This window comes from Larimichthys crocea, chromosome VIII (genome assembly GCF_000972845.2).
Source record: "Larimichthys crocea isolate SSNF chromosome VIII, L_crocea_2.0, whole genome shotgun sequence".
Classification (NCBI taxonomy): domain Eukaryota; kingdom Metazoa; phylum Chordata; class Actinopteri; family Sciaenidae; genus Larimichthys; species Larimichthys crocea.
In genome coordinates this window covers 19,595,729-19,615,511 of record NC_040018.1, presented here as the reverse complement: position 1 = coordinate 19,615,511, position 19,783 = coordinate 19,595,729, and the positions used below count along the sequence as shown (strand labels likewise).

At 37.9% G+C, this 19,783-nt stretch overlaps 1 protein-coding gene across 2 annotated transcripts; it reads left to right on the top strand.

Annotated features, from left to right (window-relative positions):
• The first annotated feature begins 737 nt into the window (after positions 1–737).
• Positions 738–12,647, top strand: alpk3b (alpha-kinase 3b). 2 transcript variants are annotated; one of them, XM_010757241.3, is made up of 14 exons: positions 739–855; positions 1,138–1,282; positions 3,121–3,242; positions 3,585–3,702; positions 4,074–5,355; positions 6,799–8,806; positions 9,374–9,521; positions 9,811–9,938; positions 10,037–10,072; positions 10,174–10,448; positions 10,654–10,742; positions 10,866–11,083; positions 11,388–11,436; positions 11,557–12,647. In XM_010757241.3, the coding sequence occupies exons 1-14, from the start codon at positions 768–770 to the stop codon at positions 11,891–11,893; spliced, it is 5,043 nt and encodes a 1,680-aa protein (XP_010755543.3). In that variant the 5' UTR covers positions 739–767; the 3' UTR covers positions 11,894–12,647. The 2 variants fall into 2 exon arrangements, with proteins under 2 accessions (XP_019127286.2, XP_010755543.3); XM_019271741.2 differs by lacking the exons at positions 11,388–11,436; positions 11,557–12,647 and having other exon boundaries at positions 738–855; positions 10,703–10,742; positions 10,866–10,996.
• Positions 12,648–19,783: the final 7,136 nt, after the last annotated feature.

Genomic DNA, 19,783 nt, shown 5'->3' with positions numbered 1-19,783 from the left:
AAGAGCTCTTTGGCAGTCAATGGGATCTGCCTATATAAGGCTGTTCTATTCCTACTGCTTTTCCTCTGGGGATCCAATGCAATTGTCACTCAGTGGACAATGCATGCCAGAGCGCTTGGTAGGTTTCACCATCTTACGTTATATCATATTATAAACATTTTATCTTTCTCAAAACAGAATCAAACATAAAAAAAATGTGGCATTTTGCTTTTTGTTTTTGTAAGGTTTTGCTACTAACTCTGTGTCAACTAGTGCTTTGGCAGACAGAGGTCATTGTAACTCCACTGTGTTATCTCTGGAAAGTAACCTCGTGTGACTGGATGACTGAAAGAATGTGCTCATATTAATGGACTTAAAACCGAAGGCGTCATTCTCCTGATTGACAGGGTCATATGATTCTTTATTACAGTCTGTACACAGAGCGAAAAGCTAACTACTGACCACACAAGTGGTCGCTCTGTTCTCTGAGCGCATGTAATCATTGATAACAGACTAGAAAAAAAACCTTCACCCTGTTTTTTAAATCCTCTCTTCCTATTTGGGAAACTCCCAAACTTAGGATGACCTTGTATTTGATGTGGAATCATTGTGGATTTTACAAAAGGATTTCTCTTGTGTCTGTACAGACCTTTTACTACATGGCTTTTAATTTTGTTGTTGCTGGTTTATTGTTTTTATATAATATGGTCCAAAAGAAAGTTTTGGAAAGTGTGATGTTCTCTTGTGCCTATTTGCAGGCCAACTATAAATAGTCCAGCAGTTTACGCATGCTCATGTTTGATGGGAAATTGCAGTGCCTTAAGTCAGTCAGTGCTGTGGGGTATCTGTCAAAGGAGGGAAAGAAACCTGTGAATGGTGAGTTAACTGTGTAAAATTAACTGCTGAATGTAAATAATTAATAGGACAGGATGTAAAAGAGGTTTAGTTTTACAGAGCATCTCCTGCTGTTTGTTTTTAATCTCAATATTATTTTTCTTATGTCAAAATTTAACAAGTTTATCTGTGGCCAGGTTTTCAGTATTTAATGTTTTCACTCTTTGTTTTCTTTTTAGCTCTCATTAATCTCTCTGGAAAGATAAAAAAAAAAAAAGTGGCAACACAAACTTTTTTTTCCTGGCAAATTTTTTTTCCCCTAAGTATTCCTCTGTCTGGTGGAAATGGGTTCACGGAGGGCAACACACCCGTCTCTTGGCAATGGCAGATCCAACAGTGTGGATGATACCAATGGGAGTAGCCGGCCTAGTGGCTGCAGTTACATCTCTAATGTGAGGCCAGAAAACAGGTACAGAACCGACACTAACACGGCGTGCTGTGCTACCTCTTGAAAGACCTCTATACCATGTTAGCCCAACATGTACCCTATAAATCAATACTTAGAGATGTTCCTAACATGTGGTGTACGTGTGTAGCATGTTATTTCTTTGTTTGTTGCCATGGTCACCAGAGTTTAAATAAACTGCTGATTAAGAACAGCATCTCAGTTATGCAGCTTGGGCCCCATTTCACATAAAGCAATATACTAAGAACAGCTCTCCTGCATGGAAAGATTCGTTCATATAACAAGGGGTGTTGACCTTTGGGACCAACTTTTTAATGACACCTCAGTTCATACGAATAGACTATGAAGAGTCTTTTGAGGTAATAATTAAATTTTTTTTTCTCATAGCCTGTGGCTCAGGGCAGCTTTTACAGCAGCTTGACCAAAGTAACTATGGATGATACAGACATTGTTTAATACTGCCCTGATGTACCCTTCATTATTTGAAGGATGGTATGCAGCATTATTGGATTTTAGGGATATATATTCTCACCTTTAATAAGGCAATTACTTGTGCGATCCATGTGTTATAACAGCACAATTATATGCAAAGATGATTTTGTGGCAATAGATGTGGGCAGCTTCCAAAACTTGCAATGATGAAGAGAAAATGCTGCTAAAAATAATACAATTTCCTGCAAAAATTACAGTGGAAAGTCAACATGTAATGGCAAAATGATAAATTGGATCAGTGGAAAGTCAACATGTAATGGCAAAATGATAAATTGGATGTTGTCAACCATATTGTATGTACACACAAGTGTGACTGACTTTAGTGTTAGTGTCTGGTTTATTTTGCTTAATCATGAGTAACACACAGTGAAGTGTAACAGTATCTTTAAACTAACACTGAAATGGATGTCAACACCAGACATGGATCAGCTGCACATAATAAATACATGCTGATGAAGCTCATACAATATGCATGCAAGTTCACATCAATTAACATTATTTTATGATATGTGTGTGATGATAATGGTTCAATATACTTGAACCATTATATTTATAATAATGACTTTCATTTTTATAATTATAATGTGGACTAATTAGACCTCTCTAAAGACAAATAACTAGTCATACTGAACTGTGGAAGTCAAAGATCACACGGTTCTTTTGTGGTCTGATAAATTAAGAAAAATAAGAGTAAGGTTTTAAGATCTTGTCTGAGATTTTATTATCTATTAATCTATATGAACTAATATTATTTATTAATGTGATTAAAGACGTTAATTCAAACTTGGCTCTGATCAACAAATCATTACACGTTTAGATAAATCAAATCACAAACAGCATGGTGGTGATTTCAATCCCCAGAATATGTAACATAACATGTTTTTTTTTTTCTTTCTGGTGATGTTCAAATGTTCAATCATATTTAACCTTCAAAGCTCTGACCGCAATCAGTTTACACTACGGTAGTTGTTATAAGACATTTTGAGTTTTAATCAGAGATTGTCTCTAAGCTGCTTAGCTTCTAGCATTGGCACTTCAATGTGAAGAATCTCATCTAGAGGTAATGGGGCATGGAAGTGAAGGTCTTGAGAAAAATAACAGCAGTTTTTTTCCCATCACATATTACAATGACAGTGTTCAGTTTGAAAACTCATCAGTTGGATTATAATTATATTTTAAAGTAAAACAGTTTCACAAACTTTTGGCTAAAGGCTGAACTTTTTGATTTAAACAACTGTATAAAACATTCAACCTAATCATTTTTCTCTTGAGTCTGCTCATATACTGTACACTAAACAACAATGTAAGGAAAATGTTAAACTTACAAACAGCTCCCTTTTATTGCACAGGAGCACACTCTGCAGTATGATGGCACAGTTAACTGAGGAAACGCAGCCCTCCTTCGAAACAACCGTCAAGTCAAAAGCTGTGTCCGAGAATTGCAATGTGAAGTTCTCTTGTGTGGTTACAGGTAAACACTGCTTCACAAGTTACATTGTGTAGTAACACTTTGCAAGGCTTTATATCAGAAGTTTGTAATATATTACAGGAACTTACAATAATAGAGTGTAAATGCTAAAGAATCTGAGTAGCATTCTTTGAAGAATGTAACAACAGGAAGTGAAAGAACAAATTAATGTAACACGTCTGAAATAAGGTTTAATATGCAAGTGGTTTCATTCATCTTGAGCATTTGAAATACATTTATTTACAATTTAGCCTACATGGAAAATGTAATTTTCATAAGCTGCACTGCGGTGAAGCAAGACATAGACATCGTTTGCCCTTTGTTTTGTTTTGTTTTGTTTTTCAGGACACCCTGCTCCTCAAGTTATTTGGTATAAGGATGATGTGCAGTTAGACAGATACTGTGGACTGCCTAAATATGAAATATTCCGCAATGGACAAAACCATTCCTTGCACATTTACAAGTATGTATGCTTGTAAACACTGATATAACATCTGGCTACATTTGTTCTACCAAGATCGACGTTGTATTTTTCATAAAGAAATTTAAATTACTACACAGTAGAGGGCACTCAACAAAACCACAGTGTATTGTTCTAATATTTAATATAATATCCACTATGAAGTAGTCTAAAATACCAAGAGAGTGCCTCAACATTCTTGCTAACATTAAGTAAACCTATTAGTAAAGAGCTTACTCCCTGAACAGAGTTTTTCCAACACAGTGTTTTTTTCTTGTCAGCAATGTTTACTTTTGTTTTTGCCAAGAATCAATTTGCCTGATATAATTTGAATTATTAGACCAATTAAGACTTAAATTGGCTTTTCTCTGCAGTTGCACTGTGGAGGATGCAGCTATGTACCAGGCGTCAGCCAGCAACATTAAAGGTATTGTGTCCTGTTCTGGGGTTCTGGAGGTTGGTGAAATGAACGAGTTCAAGATCCACCAGCGCTACTTTGCTAAAATTAAACAAAAGGCTGAAAGCAGACGCAGGGAAGCAGAAGGTAAAGAAAACCAGGAGCCGCTACGAACCATCAGTCCAGACCGCACACAGAGAAAACGTCGCTCAACAATGGAGGCCTTTCTCAGCACCCCAAGCTCCACGGAGGATGAGAGCAGTGAGGAGAGCAATCAGGTTGTAGCTTCAGAAACTGAGGCAAGATTACAGGAAGCAACTGTGGAAGAGGTGAAAGAAAAACTAGTCCCCATCACTAATGGAGCAGTGTCTGCTGTAATTAAAGGACAGGCCATCAGTGAGAACAGGAGAAGTGAAAAGAGTGAGATACATATATATGACTCTGCCCAGAAGATTTTTACTGCACACCAACCCAAAACTCCCTTTGTCAAGAAGAAGATTAAAATATCTAACAGTGCCAAAGTTGCAAAATCAGATGCACCTGCACTGCCGGCGTCTGAGCAGAGAAGAGCAAAAGATGAGACCTCTGCCTCTTCAGCTCTGGCCTGCAAGGATCCTGTACAGTCTGTGAGGAATTCGGAAGAGGTTATGGAAGTAGAAAACATTGTTAGTTCACCAGTTGTGGATTCAGACTCCAGAAACGTGACAGAACAACATCAAAGATCAGACACAGAGGAAGTATCACTTGTTGAAATGCCTTCAAAGGTTGAAAAGGATGTAACTGTGGCTTCACAGAAAGAGCAGATCACTGCCTTGGTACTTCCTGCTCCTCTTACATCTGCAAACCATACTGTGTCAGGAACTGAATGTAAAGAGGTTGCAAAGACAAAGATTGAGGAGGCAGATGGACACAAAGATACAAAAGAAAGTCAGAACCAACATCCTCACACTACCTCAACACTACAAGACATGCTACTACAATCAAGTGCTGTAGCAGTACCCCAACAAACCCTCCGCATAGCAAAGGAGGACATTTCTAAAACAGAAGATGTTACAGTCATGGATGTAGACGAAAAGTCAACTACCTCTACTGGTGCATCAATAGCACACAGAGGCGTTGATTCAGTGAATATACTGTGTGAGAGCAGGACTGTTTTACCTCAGCGTCCGTGTGAACAGGCTGGAGATCAGTTGCCCGAGAAGGAAACAAGCCCTTGCCAACAAGCTGTGTCTGTGTCTCAGCCAGCACTGCTGAGTGAGGTGAGTGAGCCTTTTCGCATGAGCTCATAAATGCTTTGTGCTGCCAACAGAGGCCTCATCAGTAACACAAGCAACCTGGAGCTATTTATGGCTTTTACAAGTATGCCCTGCTGTGTGACAAAAATTAAATGACGCACATGTTGACAGACGCAGCAGGTATATTAATGCAGTGCATTTGATATTGTAAGTGCAGAGGCCTGAGAGAATCTTTTAATTATAAGATTTTGGCACTCTTTAGTACTATTACATGGATTAAGTTGATTTCCTTTCCAGTAATAATTCCACATTTTGGGAAATACACGTTAGAGAGGATTGACTGAGTGATCTCATCTAACCGCCAGAAAGCGAATAAGCAGATTTCCCAGAATGTCCAACTTATTCTTTTAAAAGTGAAAATGAATAAAGGCGTTTGTGATGGTGACCTGATTGATAATGTTATATAAATAAGTGTGTATAACTAATTTAGATACATTATATTCTGTCATCATAACATAAATCATTTATTGAAGAATTTATTGCCTTGTTTTCTAACGAGACACTTGTTTTTCTATTTGGAGAATGAATCTTGTCTGCTTATGCAATCGCCCCAACACTGACGGCAATGAGCGCCGGTGCGCAGACAATGTACAGCTGAAGTACCTCTTAAAATGATTCACATTCCTTTGTGGCCACACTTAAACATAAAAAAGTCACCTTACATGTGAATAGGCCTCACAATGTCAAAAGGAATGTATTTTATAATGACAGTGACTGTATATTGTATCATTCTAATAGTTATTTACTTTGAAATCAGTTTTTTTAGTTAAAGAACATAGAGGCAGAATATAGACAAAGATAATGACACTTGAGCTATATTATGGCCTATTTCATCCATGATGGAATGACACTATACGTTTAAAGGCCCAGTCTGTAGGACTTAGTGGCATCTAGTGTTGTAAATTGCTACAAGGCGGTTCAACATCGTGGACCCTGAGGAAGAAGACCTGGGTCATCTCTAGATATAGGAGATTTGCCCTAATGACATATTATATTACATATTATAGAGCCTTTTAAATCTTACACACTGAACCTTTAAGAAATAAGAAATATCAAGATTTGTTTTCAAGCCTCTTTCTAATCTACTAACATAAATGCAAACAACAATATGGCAGATGTTTAAAGATGATCAAGCGAGGTGGTTACAATCACTAAGTCCACCACTAGATGTCACTAAATCCTACATATGGGTCTCCTAACTTTTTTTTTTAACTGACAAGGTTTCAGGCAAGGTTTCCACTTACCATCACTAACTATTTTCTTTGCTCTGTTGTCTTTCCATTACACTCTGTGTATTGCTGATTACCAGTTGCTGTTTTTAAAATTGTTTATCCATGTGCAGCATAGCCATGGATAAAGGAATAAGTATTTACAGCATGGAAACCTCTGCTTGTATTATGTCCTTAGGTTACACAGGCTCATACAAAGATGAACAGGAATGATGCACCTGTCGGACTAGAGCGTCCACTCAACCAGTGTACAATGGACACACAACCACCACAAAAGACGACATCAGAGAGAGAGACTATGACAGATGACATCGAGACCCCTTCTTTGAATCGTGTTCTTCAAGCAGCCATTGACAAAATGACACAGGACACATGGGATCATTCCAGGGGATCAAATGAAAGCCATGCGGTCCTTTTTACAGACCTACAGAAGTCACCCGTCCAAAGCCCTGGTGGTGGTGAGAACACCCAAGGGTGTAACGTTTCGCCCACCACCCAGCAAAGCCAAGTTGATATAGCTATAAAAACTGTTGAAGGGACAGAAATACAAGTTAATGAGAAGATAGAGAGTAAGGAGGTAGATAAGTTATTAGTGCAGTCTGACAGTATCGCCCCAAGTGAGAAGATAGTTGAGATAGAGACTGAAAGTGCTACCCTTCATATGATTCTCAACAATGAAATCGATAAGACCAAAGATGCAGGAAACAAAGACAGAGATGTTATCGACGTGGAGAATAATGAGCATATATCAAAAATGGGAGAGGAAACTCATTCAGAATTACACAATTTGAAATCCGATTTATTTGAGCCTGCTTTTCCACTCCAAACAAAAACTCCAGAAAACACAAATGTATCCCAAGTCCAAATTAAAGATTTGCAGGAAATTCAAAAACCTGTAACAAAAGTCATATCTGTAGCTGAACTTTTGAGATCACAAATAAAGGCTCTTGAGTCCACACTAGCAAATTCATTGACCACCATACCGGTCCATGCTGACTTTGTACAACAGCCAACTGCAACTTCTACTGAAACTTGTAAGGCGATAAAAGATGACGACAGCAAAAGTAAAACAGAAGTGAAGAAGTCAATGCCTGACAGGAAAACTGAGACGAGTATTGACGATGCTCCCCCAAAAAATATAAAGGAAACCCTTATGGAGGTTTATCGCCTGCTAAATAAAACTGATGAGGAACAAAGTCAGACTCCAGGTGTAATTTCACCACCTGTTCAGGCTTTACAAAAACCTCTTGTAATCCCACCTATCCCTGTTGTAGACACTGGCACCACTATAGAGACTGCAGGACGTGTTGGCAGTGCCAAAAAATATAAGGGAGTTATGGACATTTGCCAGGAAGCAGATGTATCAACTCTGGTTTCAAGCCTATCTGGAACTGTCAGTCAAGAAGCTGTGACTCCACTTACAGTAACGCCTATAGAGACCAGTGGTCAAGAGTCAAATATTACTATTTTGAAGCATGCCAAAGATAAACCTGTTCAAGGTAAAGACATCGAATTTATACAAAAATTAAGCTCAGAGATTAAACTCAACAGCAAAACTGAAAGGGGGATCACTGAAGGACTTTTAGATCAATACAAAATGGAAGAACACAACACAAAAAACAATTCTTTGCCGAGTGTACAAAAGTTTCCCACTAAAAGTGTGGTTGACACCGATACACAAGAGAATAATCTTCAACATATTCAGAAGGACAGCTCTGTGGTTGAGGAATTTTCAAGGACGGACTCCTTAACCAGTCCAACTCCTGAGGCTAGTCCATTGTTAAAGAGAAGAAATTGTGTTTCTCCCATCCCTTCTGCTACTGCACAAGAACTGGCGTCTGGGGCCCGACGCAAAATCCTAGTACCCAAGGCCAAATCTGAAGAGACCACAGAGGCCACATCACCAGTCAATACCCAAACACAGAAAAAGGAACTTTCTATACAGAGCAGCAAGCTTAACCCAAGTCTTGTGAACCTCTCGACATCCCCAAGCCTGTCACGACGGTCACCTCTTCTGCAGCTCCCTGGTGAGCAAACACCTCCTTTAGAAAAGCGTTCTCCACTATTGAACAGAAAGAAGATGACACCTGAGATTCAAGCACCAAGCCAGCAGTCCACTGAGGAGATCCACATGGCCAAAACTGAGGGGAAACCTACGGATAAGGACAAGCACGACCCATTCAAAGGTAAAATGTCTTCGTGTTGTTACAGTATTTTTAAATGTTGCTTTAATAGAAATTGCTAGAAATTCTTATCATAGCTGGCATATAATTTTTTTTTCAACTTTTCGTATCAAAAAAGACAATGTGGCAGACAGCAGCAGTGCACACACTTAGAGACAGACACATATATGTTCGTATGTTTTTGCTGTTTGTAAAGCCAGTGGTGTGTAAGCTGAATTTAGCACACTGAATGTGCAAAACCAAAGAGAAGAACTGCTTTTCACTCACCACAAGGTGCACAGGCTGGTGAACTGTCAATATTTTGTATACATCCTCATTCACTGTTTCCTGGCACACAGTTGTGGGTTGTTGTAGGTTTCACTCCACCATATAATGTATGTATGTAATGTATAGCGCATTAGCACTGAAAAACACTAATAACACTGTTTACACTGCTGTCCTGTTTATATCTTTATCTAATCCAATTATACACTGCATGACACTGATATACATACAGGTTGCTTGATAATTAGAACATAGCAGAGTGTGTATCTTCACTATGTCATTTATGTTGGGTCTCTTTCCTGACAGCTCCTCAGGTTATTCGTAAGATCAGGGCTGAAACTTTTGCAGATGCCTCAGGACACTTGAAACTGTGGTGCCAGTTCTTCAACGTTCTCAGTGACTCTACAATTAAATGGTACAGAAATGAAGAGGGGGTCACTCAGATCAAAAGAAAGTAAGTTTCTAGAGTAACTATAAAATTAATCTGCAGATTCACAAGACATTAGATATTTATAAAGATGCTTACACACATATTACTTTCTATAAAATATTGCTGTTTTTTTAGCAAGAAAAAAATGCCATTTACTCCATGTAGTAATCACTTATATACTGTAAGACTGAATTTTACTCATGTTTCTGCAAACTTGAACAAACACTTATTGTTCATTCAAGTTATTATTTTCAATTAACACACATATACCATACTGAAGCATTCAAAATCATTTGATTTGTTTGTTTCTCAGTGCAGGGGATGAAACTCAGGTCAACCTTGCCATTCTTCAGGCATCATGCAAAGACTCTGGAGTTTATGGATGCACAATCACTAATGAATATGGGACGGACTCAACAGACTGTCTTCTCAGTGCTGATAGTATGTACTTGTTTACCTTACATTTGGCATAAAATAAATATTTTTTCCTGCATGTTTGGGCTACAACAAGTCTCATGTGCTCTCTCACTGTGTTGCAGTCTTGGCTGGAATGTCCTTACGTGAGGACCTTGGCGGTAAGATGAGATTTTACATGTTTAGATCACACTTTTTCCAACGTCACATGCTGGCCCAAATGCTTTTTCTGACTGCCATTCTTACATTCTTCTATATGCAGTTGGAGAAGAAATCGAAATGACACCCCTGATATTCAGCAAGGGTGTGGGCGATTCTGGCATCTGGGGTAACAAATTCTTTGGCCGTATAATGATGCAGGAATCTCATATTGGTGATGGCTGCTCACATAAAGTTTGGAGGGCAAAAGTCATTTATGGGCTGGAGCCTGTGTTTGAGTCTGGAAACACATGTATCATTAAAGCACGTAACCCCATCGCCTACGGAGGCAAAGGAGAAAGCTGCCTCATAGACAGGAACCTGGACATTACCAAGCAGGTATGTGAGAATAAGGTTTGATTTTGTAACTTATTTGTATCTTATTAAATTCATTCAGTATACTGACAAATTCAGGATTAAAAAGAATCAGTCAGGTGCCACCCACATAAGATCACCGAGGCACTAAACAAATGGAGATTGAATAAATATACGGCTGTAGGTTGATCTTATCTTTACTGGCTATTCTCCAATGTTCTGGATACAGGAGTGTAAAATTCAGAACTTGGCTCGTGAATACTGCAAAATTTTCTCAGCAGAGGCAAGAGTGATTGAACACTTTGGTCCTTCTCTTGAGTGAGTACAATCAGTTTACTCTTCACCAAAGTTAACACCCTCTTGAGTACTATTGTACTGTGGTGCATGGACCATTTAACCTTACTAAAGGTCATTCACATCATGACAATCTTTGTTACACAGGGTGATTCCAGTTTACATGATCTACCGACCTGCAAACACTGTCCCTTATGCCACAGTGGAGGCTGATCTTACAGGAGTCTATCAGAAGTACTCTGTTCTGGATCATGCAGGCAGAATAGATATGAGGACTGGCTCTGAGGTGGAGCAGAAGTGCTGTGCTCTGCAGCACTGGATCTTTCAGTGGACCAATGGCAATCTGCTACTCACTCGATTGGAGGGTAGGCTGATACCTGAATACAACAGGGCAAAGTGATATTGTTGTTTTTCCTTTACCAAACTTGTGTGCCAAGCTGCCTACATTTTTACCTTTTCAATCCTTGTCTTAAGTTAAAAGAAGAATGTGTACTGAACACATCATCAGGTCCATTACACACAGTTTGTTATATAGTTTAAAGTATGTTGTGCCCAAGGTACTCAGTTTGCATTTAAATGTTTTCATGCTGGAGTGAATGCGGTGACAATCCACATTTCATGTCTGTTACATTGGAATAAATAAAGTAATTGCATGGTGTTATTTTGCAGGTGTTGACACTAAGATCACCAATGTTGGAATTTCAGTCAAATCGACAGGGTCTGTATATTTGTATTGTGTTGTTTTTGCAAATTATACTGTGAAAACTAAATTTTACAGGCAATTTACATTTATACCAATCATAACTATAACGACTTGTTTTGTTTTGTGTTGCTGCAGGCATCAAGGTCTGTCTGTTGAAGGGAATCCCAAAGTTTTTGAGCTGTTTGTCTCCCAGCACCAGTGTAACTACTTCTGTGGTCTGCTCAGCCTGAGGTCACTAAAGGTCATGGACTCTTTATTGACACCAGTGAAGCCCAAGAGCTCCAAGAGCCCGTTACTTCAGCGCAAAATGGCTGCCGGCTCCTCCAGCCCTCAGACCGGCAGGAAAGCTGCTGGCAGCCCCAGAATTCCCAGGAAGACTGAGCAAGATGGAAGAAAGACCCCCACTAAACAAAAAGCTGCTGATGCTCCCAAAGTAGTGAAGATGGAATATAACTCGACAAGACATGAATGATCACACATTTTCTCAATGGAACAGTATAATGATAAAATTCCATTGATTTTCTGAAGTCCTAATACAGATAAGGCTTTACTGTTGGGTATACGTATCAGCAAAACAGAGCAAAAGAAAAAATATCTCTGTTTTTAAGAGAGGTAAAACCCATCAAATAATATGACTCAGCTATTTAATTTTAACAGCCACCATTCCTTGACATTATCACTTATTGTGGATTGATACCCTCACATGTTGTGGTGATTAGATATTGTATCCTACATTCAGTAAACTACAGTGTAGTAGTAGCTTTCCTGGGTTTGTATTCTATCAATCCATGTACCATTGTAGGTCACAGATTGTGAATCCCAATCTCAGGTCAGTGTATTTTTACTAAATGAATGTGCAAGATAAAACATTTTGAACTGAAGTGGCATTATATGTAGTCTATGTGTAATTTTCAGTGTAAAAGCACAAATGTGTATTTTTTGTAGTCACCCTTGTGAGAATGTAGGGGAGTTATTATGTCAAGTAAAACCATGACATATACATTCAGACAACACGTTTTTAAGGTTGTTTTTTTGTTTTTGTTTTTTTAGGAATGTATCAAGTAACTGTAGCTTCACATGACACTGTTGTACAGTGGCTAATGGTGCTGTGCTTTTATATTGTAACCTGTCATGTTTACTTGCTAATCTACTTTGCACTGCATTTTTAGAAACTGCACCTTTGAATGCAACTGGCTGTAAAATAAAAGATATGATATGACCTTGTACATTTGGAGACACATTCTGAAAGTTTTTTTTTCTTTTTATCTCCGAGTGTCATTTTTAATCGAAATGAGCATATTATGGAGTAGGCTGAATCACTGTAATGAAAGCCATCCCACTCAATCTATCTGACATCAGCAGTCACTCATTATCATATATATCATCTAGAAAGATGAGTAAGCCGGTGTTATCTTAGTGACTCCTATTATCTGAGAGGACTCTGTCATTATACTGACCTGCAACAACTATTTATATCTTAATTTTCTATGAAATTGCTTGCTATATTTGGTTGATTGACAATATTAGTTAAGCAACTAATTTGCAACAAATTTGTCCTTTTTTTCTCAAGCTACAGTTTCCTAAAGCAAAGTAATATCCTATACTGTATCCGTCCTGTATATTCTAAATGCAGCCTAAGAGTTCAACTCTGCTATCTTAACAAGGACCTCTAGAAGCAAGTCCACTTTCAGTCATGCTAGCAGCTGGCAGGTACAACAATGTCTTAAACCAGTGTTGAAGTCAAGACCACCTACACTAAAAGTCATTTCCTTGAACAGAGTGGGGACAATGGATGTGTGTAAAAAATTTCACGGCAATCCATGTGGTGGACTGACCAAGTAATAGCATGACTAAAAATGACGCTGCATGTTCAAACACAGATCCAGAATAGTTTATTTTGATATACTTTGGAGTCATATGGAATACATATGGAAATTTCACTACAGGGTTCATCACTTTAAAGTTTAATATTTTATGGATATCTACCATGAGACATTGTGGCTAGTGTAAAGAAAAAAAGACTGCTCCTGTTAGCCATTACATGCATAACACTACCACACTATCACATTCTGTCACAGATATTAGAGAATGAAGTGTTGCTCGCGACCAATATGTGTTTACAGGGTGAAAGGCTAACTTCATCATGATAATCATTTGTGATTCCCAGTCATTAGTGAGTCATCTTTTATGTAAGCAGGGAGCTCACGCACAAGTGTGAACAGTAGCAGGAAGCTCAATGTATGCTTAACAAAAAAAGTTAACTTCGTGTCACTTCTGATGTTGTTCGGTAGCATGAGACGTCAAAAGGGAGAGATGACAGACTTTAGTGGGATGCTTCTGTGATATAGTCCATATTTCTCACACACTACCATTTTGTTATAATCTGTGACACATGTGTGGCAGCAGGAAAGACATAAAAGGACTACCAGTACAATCAGATCCCTTTTCCTTTAGGTTTTGGTCTTATAGCTGCCCAGTAAGTGTACCTAAAGAACTAAAGACATCTGTGAAGATTACCTATTACATTATAGCCTATACATACCTATTTGTAACTAAATGCAATAATATAGGCCTATGCATGATATTCACATGTAAAGCGAGTAATAAGGCTGCTGAACCTTAACTCTTTTCAGAAGACGTGGGCTTATGTTTGGACAGCCATATGGGAGGTATCCTAAATGACTCACAGTGGTAACGGACTGGATGTAGTTTAACTGACGTGTGATAACAACATGGAGAATATTGGCCCTATATGAAACAAGACACTTCTGCCATCTACTGTTGAAAATGAAAAAGTTTACTTTCACTATCAAATGATGTATTTTTTCTTATTTAAACAAACCTTTTTGTTGATACTGAGATAAATGTTTTAGTCATCTGGGTAAGTACTAACCTGCTAAACACATTTCTCACTGTCACAACTGTCAATGCTGAATATTTCTGCTATTGGAGGGTTGCTTGAACCAAATATTTACCCATTGATTTTGGTAAGCACTGTAGTAAACGAAGGGGTATAATAAAGTACTATACTACAAAAAACCTTGTTGTTTTATTCCAAAAAGTGACTCATAGCAAGAATATATGAAATTACAGATCTCATTATCTCAGATCATCTAATTTCTCACCATGTTCACCTCGCATGATAAGATTTCTTGTTAGTATCTTTGTCAATTTGGAAAAAATCACATTTGTCTGAGAAGAATAAGATCAGACAATGAGACATACCTGAATACACATGAGTTTCTTGCGAGGCATTACAAAAAGAATTATGAGTGAAGCGCAGAAATTACAGAGGAAAAATGCATTGGCACAGCTCTTCCTGCTGCGCTGTGTAGCCCTGACGGAATGCTATAAAGAGCACTGAATCACTCACGGTAATTTCAGCATTAATACCCATGATAAAACACAGCAAATGAGAGAATTGTTAGTCCTGAACTGTAGAAATTTTGTGTGTACATTTAGGCCTAAGTGATTGCTATTTGATGTAACAGGACATAATGTTGAGTTAATGTGAAGTCCTCGCACTCAGAGCCTGGGTCTTAAGCAAATTAAACACATTTGCAGCATTTAGTCTCAGATTCAGGATTATTATGTGGCAACATGTAAAAATCCGCTCCACACAGAAGATCTTATTTGCGTTTTGCAGATTCTTTTTTTTAATTTTGATTTAACAGCTGCAACAGATAGCAGAGAATTGGTCTACAAAATCTATACCAAAAGATAGAATAACTATTAATCATAATAATATTTTTGCAGAAATTATTTGTACAACATCAGGCACACAACAAGAATGTACAGTGAGTAAGAGCTCATTAAATAAAATGGAAAAACCTGGCAAGTGTGGCATCTAAGATCTACCCTCTCACAAAGCTGCCTGTGATTCTGACCTCACATTGTTGTTCCTGACTGAACTCAATTATCATTGGCGGGCCAGGGTAGTTGTGACCATTTAGGCAGATTATATGAAAAGGATCACACATCCCTAAATGCCACAGACTAGTTGGCATTTGAAAAAAGTTTTATCTCCGGTCCACCAAAAGCCGCAGGCTGCCATTGGTCTCGGTGCCATCGCTAAGTTGACTGTCAGTGCTGAGTTAATCTGCCATATCACAGGAAGCTTTTGCTGACTGTGAAATAATGACATTCTGATGCATATCTCACATTATTTCCTCTCATGGGGGAACTTAAAGGCTACATCTGAATAAAAGGGGACAGCCAAGTAGCAAAGTAGCAGTAGCTATAAATGGTGTGATACATCCATTGGATAATTGTTATGCAATTCTGTGTGTATACTGGATTTGATACAACACTGTCCAACACGGCTGTGCAAAAAAAAAAAAAAAATAAATACTGCAAATGAATGATGATGATGAGGATACTAGAAGAAATTGTAACAGTAATGAATAAATAAAACAAAAATCTACACTAGTATGAGTTTCCTAAAGCTCATCACAGTCACCTGGTCTTGGGAGTCAAGAGGTATCTTTAATAACAACAACAAAATACCTCCTCGACTATTGTGGATTTATATTCAAGAGGCCTTGGGGACAACCTCTGGACAGCTTTGGTGAATGACCTAATTATGGTTTTCACAATACTCCTCAGTACTCTTGGTGGGATTAGGAGAACAGTTGGTACCACCTCACAACTAATGCCCTTCTTTGCTTCTGCAGTAAAACAAATTCAGGATATACAGCAACTACAACATCCTCTGTATGAAGCATGATAAATATATCGCCAAGAGGTTAATAGTTCACAACAATCTAATGGAGTGTAAAGTCATTATAAACCAACTGTGAAATTCATTGCATACAGCATTCACACTCTGCTTTGTTGATTTACATTTAGATTCAGCATGGAAATATCAGACAGCCAACGTTGAGTTACATATTGCTCCTCGAGGTAAAGAAAGAAAACAAAAACATGGACTCAAAATCAATTTGAGATTAAAAGCTACACAAAGGATGCATAAACGTTAATGAATAACTGAACTCTGCAGTGTGTGGGAACTTGACAGATGCTGTTATCAAAGTCCACTTGGATTTCCATGTGTGTTGCACATACGGCTTGTGTAACTAAAAGAGTTGTTACAAAGTTAGATATTTTTCAAAGTGAAAACTGTAAAGGATTTGAGGTAACTTAAGTCCTTGTTTGGTTGTTTTTAAAGAAAGGGTCATCTGCATTTTACAAATCTAACTCAAGGAACAAAATTCTGCTTTCTCAGGATAGCTTTTTTACACAGGTACTGTTTGTGAATAATTCTGTGTTACATACCAATGACATGGAGGTGTATCTTAAAACTTAATTGCTGAAAAATCTAAAATATTTATTTTATTTGAGGGATAGCTGTAAATTTCCAAAACACAATTTTAGTATGACGTAGTGCCTGTCATTACTGATGTACTGTCCCTGCAAACATGTCCTCGGGAAAACCAAACATCAGTCCCATTGCAAACATTGCATAAGGGGAATACGTAATTCAGAAAAACACACAATCTCAGAACGTATTGTAAAATTAAAATGAACATTTGAACATAAGTGGAAAAAAACACAATATAAATGCTAACCTGACTTTTTAATGACGCTCAAACGTGTGTAACGTATGTGTTATTAATTATCTCTACAGACTCAGAGTCAACAAGCAAAACTGGTTGGTGGATTTTCATGTGTGTGGTCACTAATCATGTTATCACTTACTCAGTTAGACTCACTTCCTCCAGGAAATTAGATGTGGCCCATGATAAAAGAAAGTTAAATAATTAGTGACAATGAAAGCTTCTCACTTGTCAACTGAGGGGTTTTTTTTTAGTTTGATTATTACATTTTGATTAAAGAGTCCACCCAGGTGTTTAGCCACCATTTAAGGCAGCCATTAATATGTCATAAACTATAAATTGAAGGTCATTTCTTTTATTGGTGTTTAGTTTGTGATACCCACTGTCACATGTCCCTAACCTCATGTAGCTCACAATCATAAAATAAAAGACTACTACTAGTTTTGTTTTTGCCAAAGGCTGACTATTTTATTTAAAGCTCCACTCACCATTATTTTGTCTTTAATTAGCTACTATGTGTAATCTAAAAACGTTTCTACATCATGTTTTAGAGTTAATCAGCATTTTGGGTCTCTGCTGTCTCTTATAAATCAAATTTCTGTCAGCAGCAGGATGCTGATAAACTCAGTGAATGCTACCTGCCCAGCACCAAAGGATGGATGATAGTTAGTAAACGGCTTGAAAAGTGACAAAAGTTAATATTGGACATACATTCATAATGTACCAGGAAACCGACTCCAAATCAATGCAATTGCTCTGTATTTGTTGGAAATAGACATAGGTTTGCACAAATTCTCACACATAATTAGTTTTGCAACATGCATCAAAAGCACAACATCAACTGATATTATACAGGCTTTAAAGGACCAGTGTGGGATTTAGTATCACCTCGCGGGGACTTTTCTTATTGCATCCAAATGAACACTGCTTGCTTCACCCTCCCCTTCCAAGTGTGAAGAAACATGGCAGTGCAACATGGTGGACAACTTGGAAGAGGACCGACTTCTTCTGTAGCTGTAAAGGTCTCGCTTTGATTTAATGAAAACACACTTAGAAATATTATATTCCGTGCCAATAGATCCCGCCTAATCTTACACACTGGACTATTAAAGTGGGTCCTGTTTCATCTCCTAATCCTGAAGCCCTGTCTTGAAGACTGTCTCTGCCAAAATCTGGTTTTAGGAATTTTATTATTTCACTCTAGTGCTTATACTGTATATTGACTGTTCCTAAATTAGCTATCTAACCACCCTTTTCCTTAAGCTGTTTGGCTCAATGGCTTAAATGACTAACAGACAAACTAATGACAGTACAAAGAATTGACAGTGCATGAGTAATGTCACCCACAGAGTTCTGAAAAGTCATTTTAAATCTAAAAATATGCTTGTGGCCATCTCCATGTTGAGTCTCCATGTACAGTTGTCATGAACGGTGAAATTAGCTAGAGACCAAAACAGTTTAATGTGAGGGCTTATGAAGGTTGTAATGTTCTGTAGCCAGCCTCAAGTGGGCGCCTGAGGAATTACAGTTTATGGCACTTCTGCATTGTCTCCATTTTCCAACCATGGAAACTTTTGCCATTGTTTATAAATTAACAAAGCTAAAAAGTCTGCAGATAAAAGACATAAAAGAAAGGTACTGTAGCTATCTGGGTGTTGATTAAAACGGATGCAAAAATCTTTGACAGGCATGGCTTCAATCTACAAAATACATTTACAACATAAATAGCAACATATACACAAAAATATACATAATAAATTAGAATCAGAATCACTTTATTGGTTAGGTGAGTGTACACACACACAAGGAATTTGACTCTGGTTCACTGTGCTCTCAATTGTACATACAGGTATAGACATACAGTTTAACAAGGAGCATAACAGGTAGGCACAGACTTGAACATAAAACATAAGAAACATTAAAAACATAAACATAAAAAATAACTATATACATATTTAAAATATATATACACAGACATGCAACAAGTAAATAGACACCTTTAATTTGAATTTGAATGAAGGTGTCTATTTACTTCTTGCATGTCTGTGTATATGTGTGTGTGTGTCAATCTATAGACATTGTAGACGTGATAACTGACTAGTGCAATGGTGCAGGTGATGGAATAAATATGGTTTCTACAAACGGGTTGTGTTGTGTACATGAGGTAGGTGGATATGAGCAGGGGCGCTGTATAGGGGGGAAAAGTTAGGATAATTCCAAGGGCCCACAACTGACAGGGGCCCCAAAAAATAGGTAAACACCAATATAAAATTATTAAACCATCATCATTGAGTTTATATATTTCAAATATAATAATGAAATTAATTACTCTTTGTTTTTACGTGTTTTGGGCAGTGAAAGTTTAATAAAAATGTCCTTTAGCACATTTTTATGGTGGCTTTTAATCTCGCATCAAATAGTGAACTGCACTGCATACTGTATGCAGACTTGCATGCATGTACAAATCACCAGCAAATATTGTGCTAGTACTAGTATTGAACTACAAGACGCAAAACAGTTGCAAGCCTTTTAATTAGAGTTATGTAAAGCTAGAGATGTGGTGACAACAGCTGTGCAGAGGGGGGCCCAGTTTGATTTTTTTTTGTCATGCATGGGGCCCAAGATTCCTGGCGGCGCCCCTGGACATGACAGTATATGTACTAACCCTAACAGACATTTTGGACAAATTGGGCTACTAAAAAACAATTCTTTCAATGAATAACCACATTACGGTCCTTAGTTTAACGTAAGGCTGTGGTGAATGAGCTCTGTGCAGCTTCACGTGGTGGAAAGCCCCTCCGCGCGCT

Bases quoted from the DNA above. Each gene is read 5' to 3' on its own strand.
- alpk3b (XM_010757241.3), top strand. From the start codon at position 768: ATGCTCATGTTTGATGGGAAATTGCAGTGCCTTAAGTCAGTCAGTGCT. The intron at 9,522-9,810 runs GTAAGTTTCTAG...TTTGTTTCTCAG, and splicing joins GTCACTCAGATCAAAAGAAA to TGCAGGGGATGAAACTCAGG. The intron at 11,437-11,556 runs GTCTGTATATTT...GTGTTGCTGCAG, and splicing joins ATTTCAGTCAAATCGACAGG to GCATCAAGGTCTGTCTGTTG.